The 9,365-nt window shown below is 39.3% G+C and overlaps 1 protein-coding gene across 13 annotated transcripts in view; it reads left to right on the top strand.

The window, feature by feature from the left end:
- Window positions 1–9,365, top strand: part of HECW1 (HECT, C2 and WW domain containing E3 ubiquitin protein ligase 1) — a 544,009-nt gene that overhangs the window by 198,271 nt on the left and 336,373 nt on the right. For all 13 annotated transcript variants that reach the window (XM_054692293.1, XM_054692292.1, XM_054692290.1 and 10 more), the window contains one exon: window positions 2,573–2,897. In XM_054692293.1, the coding sequence (XP_054548268.1) occupies window positions 2,609–2,897 (289 nt within the window). In that variant the 5' untranslated portion in view covers window positions 2,573–2,608. The remainder of the gene's footprint in view (window positions 1–2,572; window positions 2,898–9,365) is intronic.

Raw genomic sequence — 9,365 nt, 5'->3', positions numbered from 1 at the left:
CAAGGCCAGGTAATAGAAGAATTTATAATGGAGCATAATCTTGGAGAAATATGCAAATGTTGCCAGCAAATATGAATGGGGAAAATATGAGCAAAGATGAGGAGGATAATATGGTCTTCAAGGAGCAACTTGAGGCTGCCCTTCTTATTCCAGGCAAATGCATTATTCAAATTTACTAAGTTAGTGACAAATGTCTTCCTTGAGTAATGATGCCTTCTATGCCTTTGTTCTCACCATGAGGAGGACAGTGACCACTGGTATAATTTGACAGTTTCAGGAGAGTTGTATGATTTTCAGGGAATTCTGATAAAGATATTGCATAATTGTATTCAACAAAAGCAAAGTACTCTACAATTTTTTTTGAGACCCTGATGGACACCACAAGGACAAGTTTCTCTTTCCCTCCTCAACATTAATACAAAAACATTCTACTCAAGTGCAAACCTTACAAATGAAGCCCCCCCCCAGAAAAAAAAGAAATCAATATATAGGGCATCTTTACAAATACACTAGATTATTTAATGTTTGTAATTTTATTTTGTAGGGGAAACATGGAGGAATATGACAAGGAGCTGTTTTTCAATTCACTCACTGCTGAATGAACTTAAGTATGATTGCTCTGGGGATGATGTGATGGTACCCTAGACAAGGAGTGAACTTGGCCATTTGCCTGGGATCTACATTACAGGGGCACTTTCTTTCAAAGGCAATACTAGTAGTAATTTAGAGGAGACTTATTTTTTGAGCATTTACTTTGCGAAGAGGTTAATTTACATTATTTCATTATATTCTGACAACTACCCATTTACTGATGATGAACTGTCTAGAAAGATTAAGTAGGTTATCAGGGAATGCACAGCTTGCAATCCAGTAGGTGTTTCACCAACTTTGATCATAGTCTGGTCTAATTCGTAATTATATACTTTAATTTCAAGTAATTTTTAATCTTGATAATAATACAAGTTGTTACTAGAATACATGAAATATGTGTAAACTGAAGAAATGTTATGCTCTAGCAGCAGACTTTTTTTTTTTTTTTTTTTTGGGAGATTTTATAAATGTCTCTAGACCAAGCCCCAGAGGATCTCAACAAAGGAAATCCCCTATGAACTGCCCAGAGGATCCATGGTGCTTGTGAGGTGGGCAGGCCATTCATGCTTCCTGCGCTCAAGGCTTTGTCTATCTTTCTGAGAGGAGGGCTGGTATCCAGGCAACTCCGTGGTCAGTCTATTTTCATACTGTAGCAGTGACAAGCATTTTTTTTTTTTTTTAAGTAAGACATATGGCACTGATAGTGTGATGAGATGGTTACTGAAGTCTGATTGTTCTGCCTTATAGTAATTCCATGGTTACTGCCAGTGGGGACAAAGGAATTCCTAATAAGAGACTCCAATAATGAATGAATAGGGCTCCCCCCATGGCCATTAAAGCCCGAGACTCAGAATGCCAGCATTGTGCTTTATTAGGTTAATGGTCTTTTTACAAGTGTGGTCTTAGAAAATGGGAAAAAAAAACCACAGGCCTAAATTACTGCTAAAAAGACATATGTAATATAAAGTATAGACTGGTACTGGAGTCTGATCTTGGTAAACAAAATGTCACCAGCTTATATCTGTGTTCAATAATTTACAGTCCCTGGGATCTACATCACATGATTCAACACATTTTTAGACCTTAATTTTATCTACATGTTGTAGAACATCATGTACTTTTAGAGTCAGGAACCCCAAAATTGTATACTTAAATCCCAATTTTAGTGTACTTTGATGAAGTCAAAATCACGCTTGCTTGCTTCAAAATAGAATCCTTTATACATGTTCTACATGCTGCCCTCTTCCCATGTTTTAAAAGCTCCGTATCCAAAAACAAGTTATTGCTCTGAAGCAGCTCAGTTCATTTTCACTGCTTAATGCTATAAACAATAAATAACATGCATTTTTATTTTCATCAGACGCAATATTTTCTGTAAAAATACTGACAGGGACACATTCCTCTGAGATTGGATTTTTTTGAACATTGTGGTGTTTGAAGATGACTGATATATCTAAGAGGCTTAACTGAAATTTCATGTGACCCAGGAATATTCTTCAGAATCAAAGTGTTGTAAATGGAGGAGGAAAGACTGCCTCACCCAGGAACCATTGCTAATTCTAGACTGTGTGCAGGGTGTAGGATCTGAATCATGAAAATGTTCAGTTACCCTAACCATATTTATCTTAAAGGATAAAACTGGATGCAATTGATTTAGTGTTGGGAAACTGAAGAGATTGTGCTTTCCTTGGGGGCAACCATACCTACAGGGCCATTCCACACACACTGTAGCTCTTCTATACCAAGTAGGCTAGAGTGAGCTGGGGGAGGCAGACTCCAGAAGAGCATGGAAATGCATTACCCCTTAGAGAGATTGCACTTATTTTTGCCTTCCCTTTGGGAACCCAAGGCATTGGTATCTGTCCTCAGAAGGCTACTCACCCACAGTTCATTTCTCTCAGCACATTCTTTGTTTCCTATGAAAACAGGAACCCTGTAGCTAGCAATCTTCTGGCCTCTGATTGTTTGTTTGCTTCCACAGAATCTGTACCAGAACAGGTTTTTAGGCCTGGCTGCCATGGCATCTCCATCTAGAAACTCTCAGAACCGACGGCGATGCAAGGAGCCCCTGCGCCACAGCTATAACCCCAGCCAGTTTCACAGCATGGCCATCAGGACTGGCCCCCACGGCACTGTCACCATCCCTCGCTCCACCAGCGACACTGATCTGGTCACCTCAGACAGCCGCTCCACTCTCATGGTCAGCAGCTCCTACTATTCTATAGGGCACTCACAGGATCTGGTGATCCATTGGGATATAAAGGAGGAAGTAGACGCTGGAGATTGGATTGGCATGTATCTCATTGGTGAGTTGAACAGCACTTAACCAAGCTGGCTAACAATGTGCTGCACAACTATGTTTCTTAGCTATGTTTCTTAACATCTTTATGTTGAAATATTTAGTGTTGAAATATTTAATATTTTAATAATCCTATAATTTTGTTAAAGTAGACAATCTGCAATCAAATGTGTTACACACCAAATCAAACACACCGAAGACCACACTAAAGCTTCTCTAATCAATGGGAAAAAAATCATGAGATAGCAGTGCCAGGTATGGTTGAACACAAACATCACTACTATTTGCAACTACAGTTAATATCACTCATGAGTTAATATCAAATGCCGTTTTTAAATCCATGCATTTATTAAACCAAAGCAATGCCATCTATCTAACCAACACACATGTGCAACAATATGCAATATACATTATGCAACAATAATACATGTGGAAGTATTTTAAATTTTGTTTCCAACATAATCTTTGGCTCTTTCACCTGCTCTTTCAAAATTCTTACTGCTTTGTATTAAAAAGACTTAATGGCATTACATAGAGTGGGAGTGAGCACTCTGTGATGGGTAAAAGGAAAATGACAACATAAATCCAAGGTACAAGAGCAAATAAATCTCACGAACTTGAAATCAGAAAAATAAAATTGCATGAAAAATGTATTTCATTTATTTAACCTGATAGAATCAGATGTGGTGGATTTACCCATGTAAATCCATCAGTGAAATGGTAAATCTTCCAGTGAAATGAACTGTTTACAGTCAGACACACAATGCAAGGGTTTTCATCATCAAATACCCATAATAAATTGTTATGAATATATTACAACCTTCACCCTGTTTTTGGTAAAATAAAGGAGATTTTACTAATAAGTTGTCAGCATAATATTTTTAGTTCTTCTGAAGGTTTTACAATCAACTTGTTCAGTGGATTTATAATACACAAACTATTTTAAAGATGGAGGAGCACAGTTTTATGCAAATTATTTGCATAATTATGCAAATTATGCAGGGGTGAGAGATGCGGGGGTTGAGAGGACTCACCAGAGACAGAGTGGGGAACAGAACAGGCAGACTTACTGAAATACACTGCTGAGGGGAGCAGCGGGTGAGTCAGTAGAGGTCTGCGTCACCATGTGGGTTGCTCCCTGGCTGGCCTGGGATCAAACTTATGCTGCAGAGGCTGTGGGATTGCTTCATAGTGCCACCAGGGAGGCCCCAAATGGGTAAAATTTAATTTGCTAAAAATATAGCTCTGGAATCAAAGTATTTGGGTATCACTGCTTTAAAACAGAGTTTGCAAAGTAACAGCCTACCAAGCATATTTTGTTTTAATTCCTATTGTTTTATTTTATTTTAAGATTTATTTATTTATACAAGAACTGGGGTATAATCAGAGAAGCAGGAGGGTGAGAGAATTCACCATAGACAGAGCAGGGAGCAGAACAGGCAGACAGACCGAAGACACTGCTGAGGGGAGCAGCAGGCGAGACAGGAGAGGTCTGCTGGGCCATGTGGGTTTCTCCCTGGCCGCCTGGGAATTGAACCCATGCTGCAGAGGCTGCAGACAGCTTCGCAGCATAGTGCTCAACCTGCTGTGCTACCAGGGAGGCCCTAGTTCTATTGTTTTAAATTTGATTAGTTATCAAGATTTTTAAAAAATAATAATCTCACATCGAACTCAAATTTCTAGTTTCTTTCACAGAAGCCTTCATATTGACAGAATGAACTTGTTAATTCTATTTGGCCCTAATCAGTTAGAGTCCAGACGGAGCTGCATCCGTCCGTTCCAACAGAGCCCCTCTCCCACCCATCCCTGTCTTGATTGTGAATGTTACTTGCTTAGTATCTTAAACAATTAGCTCGTTGGACCCAGGTGTAAGTTTGAAACAACTCTTTGCAGCTATATCTTTATGCACTGATGAGTGATGATGTCATTCATTCCCCAAATTAAAGAACAGTTCAAAGAGGAGCACTGGTGAGGGGAAACTGGGACGCCTGAGACAGTTGTCCTTGGTAAAGGAACAGATGGGTCTGGAACTCTGCCCTGGAACAAGACTGGGGGTGTAGATTTGGGTCATTGATTCTGTGGGATTGGATAAAGTTTCTCATGGATTGTGTGTAGAAAGCACCAGAAGCCTGTAGCAAAGATGCATAGTAGGAGCTTAAAAAGGAGATGGGGAAGTGATGGAGAAGTAGGACAAAAACTAGGATACTGCACTGAAGACAAGAGAGGAAATCAGAGGAAGGAAGGGGTGGTCAGCATTATCAAGTGTCATGAAACTACATTATTAAATAAGCTTTGGTGTTGGGCCTCCCCTGGTGGCGCAGAGGTTGAGCGCTGGGCTGCGAAGCTGCCTGCAGCCTCTGCAGCGCCGGTTCCATCCCCGGCTACTGGCGAGGGTCCCACATGGCACGCAGACCTCTCCTGCTGTGCCTGTCGGCCTGTTCTGTTCCCCGCTCTGGCTCTTCTGACTGTACCCAGTGCTTGTACAAATAAATAAATAAATCTATAAAAATAAATAAATAAATAAGCTCTGGTGTTAAGAAGATATTTTGACAGAAACAAATGTAACCATCTTAGAATCTTTTTTTTTTTTTTAAAGATTTATTTATTTATACAAGACTGGGGTACAGGCCAGAGGCACGGGAGGGTGAGAGAATTCACCAGAAACAGAGCGGGGAGCAGAACAGGCAGACGGACCGAAGACACTGCTGAGGGGAGCAGCAGGCAAGGCAGGAGAGGTCTGCTGAGCCATGTGGGTATCTTCCTGGCCAGCTGGGAATTGTCCGCTGCAGAGGCTGCGGACAGCTTCACAGCACAGCGCTCAACCCGCTGCACCACTAGGGAGGCCGTACATCTTAGAATCTTAATTTGAAAGTTGGCTGTTCTTTTACTAAGTACGCATATATAATTGTGAGGTTATCTAATGCAAAGTACCAACACTTTTAGTGGTATAACATTTCAAAAATAATTTTAAAATCCAAAATAATTTGTGAATCTTAAAAATCTATCATTTGTAGGTCCTTAGTATCTATGAGTTTTGCAGTGCCTTGTTGGAGATAAAATCATAGATCTAAGGGGCCTCCCCTGTGGCGCAGCGGTTGAGCGCTGGGCTGCGAAGCTGCTCACAGCCTCTGCAGTGCCGGTTCAATTCTCGACCACCAGCGAGGGTCCCACCTGGCGCGCAGACCTCTCCTGCTATGCCCGCTGCTCCCCTCAGCAGTGTACTTCGTCAGTCTGCCTGTTCTGCTCCCCACTCTGTCTCTGGTGAATTCTCTCACCCTCCCATGCTTCTGACTGTACCCAGTGCTTGTATAAATAATTAAATAAACCTTTAAAAAAAATCATAGATCTAAGGCCTAAAATTTTAGGTGATTTCATTGAATCTGTCATTTCACAGATGAGGAAATGGCAATTCAGTGACTCCCAAGGCCGCACAGTTGCCTTCCCTTATGGTAGACCCCATGTTGGCCCTGAGAACATTTCAGCACATTCTGGTAGAACATCACATATGGGTCATTCCACATCTATGGACAATCTAAATGTCTAAGAGAGACTTGGTTTGTAATGCTGTCAGTATCATCTGATCTCTTGAGTTCTCCAGGCAAACATTACCTTTCTTCTGCCATATGACAATGAACTATCTTAATGTGGAGAGAGATGTGTGGCCCTGCTCGCTGACAGTGTCACCAAGTCACTAATGGCATTCTTTGTCAGCACCATAGGAACCTGGTGATAAGGCAATATTAGCATTACCATTATTACAACCATGAAATCATGTTTGGCTGCCCTCGTTTATGGAGTGGCTTGTGAATTAGATAAGAATGACAAATGGTTCCCTCCTTGTGGCATAGAATGGGGAGAGATCATGGAGTTTCAGTGACATTTTGACCTGGTTTGGGATCATACTCTATCGCTGGCTAGATATATGGCCCCAGCCAGCTATTGTCGTTAGAGCTTTAGGGTCATTAACTTCAAAATGAAGGGAAAAAAGGATCCTCTACAGACTCATTGAGAGGAATTAATAAGATTCAGTGATTTTACTGCCTGTTGATCAATATATTGTATCCTGATTTCACCTGTCAGGTAGCTTTGTTCTCTGAGCACATCATGAAAAATTAACCCACTTCTCAGTCTTTAGTCATCCCAGCCATGACTCTTAGACATGTACTCAATTGTTTTAGTTGTGTATGATAGGCAAGAGCTTTTTACCAAACCATAGAGGCCTGGAAAGATATTCTCAAATCAGTAAAGGGGCAGAATTTTATTATTTGACCAGCATCAGGTACATAGAGACAGTTTTGCTAGATATCAGTATTTTCAAGAAACAGTTTTTCGATATTCACTCACTAAAAGCTACTTGATTTTGGCAAGTAATATTTAATTGTTTGCATGTCCTATTCTTAAGATAAAAATATGAAAGTGTCCATAACTTACTTATACCAAGGGAACACTATCATGTGATTGCATTAGTATAAATAAATTGAAGGATACAATTAATATGTTTAGCCATTAGGATGCTAAATTTCATATTCCAATATGAAAATATTATTTAATATCTCAATATACTCTTTAGTATTATCAAAATTTTAAACTATCCATTCTTTTGTCTCTTTTGAAAGAAGCTCATTGAAAACTGCTTAAATATAATAGAATTTCTTTTTTTTTATTAAATAATAAATTTTATTTTTATATTCCCCCATACAACTGCACATGCCCCATTCTGACCCAATCTCTCCCCTCCCGGCCCCCACCCCCAAAAAGTGTCTCTGGTTCATAGTTTTTTGTTGATTTTGATTTTCACTTTCTTATAGTTATTCATTTTCCTGATCCCTTATTTAGTTTTCTAGATTCCTGCTATGAGTGAGACCATCCGGTATTTTTCTTTTTCTTTTTGGCTTATTTCGCTGAGCATGATCCCTTCCAGCGTCATCCATGTTGCTGCAAATTGCATGTGTTTATCTTTTTTGAATGCTGAGTAATATTCCATGGTATATATGTACCACATCTTCTTGATCCAGTCATCTATTTTGGGGCATTTGGGTTGTTTCCAAAGCTTAGCTATTGTAAATAGTGCTGCTATAAACATAGGGGTACAGGTGTTCTTTGGAATTGATGTTTCTGTGTCCTTTGGGTAAATACCAAGGAGTGGAATTGCTGGATCATATGGAAGCTCTATGTTTAGTAGGTCCAGAAATCTCCACACAGCTCTCCATAGTGGTTGGACCAGTTTGCATTCCCACCAACAGTGCAGGAGAGTTCCTTTTTCTCCACAACCTCGCCAACATTTGTTGTTGCTAGTTTTTTTTTAATATGTGCCATTCTCACTGGTGTAAGATGGTTTCTCATGGTAGTTTTGATTTGCATTTCCCTGATGACAAGTGATGTTGAACATTTTTTCATATGTCTGTTGGCCATTTGCATTTCCTCTTCAGAGAAGTTTCTTTTTAGTTCTTCTGCCCATATTTTGACTGGGTTATTTTCTTTGTTGTTGTTGAGTTTCATCAGCTCTTTGCAGATTTTTGTGATCAGTCCTTTATCATTAGTGTTGGGTGCAAAAATGTTCTCCCAGTTGGTGGGGTTTCTCTTTGTTTTTGTTATTGTCTCTTTTGCTGTGCAGAAGCTCTTTAATTTGATGTAGTCCCAGCTGTTTATCCTTGCCTTCACTATCACTGCTTTGGGTGATGTGTCTATAAAGATGTCTTTGATATGCAAATCACGTAGTGTTTCACCTATATTTCCTCCTATGTATTTTATGGTTTCAGGTCTTATGTCTAGTTCTTTAATCCATTTTGAGTTGATTTTTGTGAATGGTGTGAGGTAGTGGTCAAGCTTCATTCTTTTGCATGTAGCAACCCAGTTTTCCCAGCACCATTTATTGAACAAACTTTCTTTGCTCCAATGCATAGTCTTTGCTCCTTTGTCAAAGACTAGTTGACCATAAATCTGTGGGTTTATTTCTGGATTTTCTATTCGATTCCATTGGTCTGTATGTCTGTTCTTGTTCCAATACCATGCAGTTTTGATGATTATGGCTTTGTAGTATAGTTTGAAGTCTGGGAGTGTGATGCCTCCATTCCTTCTTTTTTTTCAGGAGAGCTTTGGCTATTCGGGGTTTTTGGTGATTCCATATGAATTTCATCAATAATTGTTCTTTGAAGAATGACATTGAAATTTTGATTGGAATAGCATTGAATCAGTATATTGCTTTTGGTAGGATGGCCATTTTAATAATGTTTATTCTTCCAATCCATGAGCAGGGGATGTCTTTCCATTTCCTTGTGTCTTCTTCTATTTCTTTTAACAGTGTTTTATAATTTTTTTTGTATAGGTCCTTTACCTCTTTTGTTAGATTTATTCCCAAATACTTGATTTTTTTTTTTGTTTTGATAATAAAAGGGATTTTTTTTTTTATTTCTTCCTCAGATTTATTGTTTGTGTATAGGAAGGCTACTGACTTTTGCGTGTTGATTTTGTATCC

This window comes from Talpa occidentalis, unplaced genomic scaffold (genome assembly GCF_014898055.3).
Source record: "Talpa occidentalis isolate TD23 unplaced genomic scaffold, MPIMG_talOcc4v2.1, whole genome shotgun sequence".
Lineage (NCBI taxonomy): Eukaryota > Metazoa > Chordata > Mammalia > Eulipotyphla > Talpidae > Talpa > Talpa occidentalis.
Note: the sequence above shows the minus strand (reverse complement) of the source record. Positions and strands in the feature narration are given on the sequence as shown.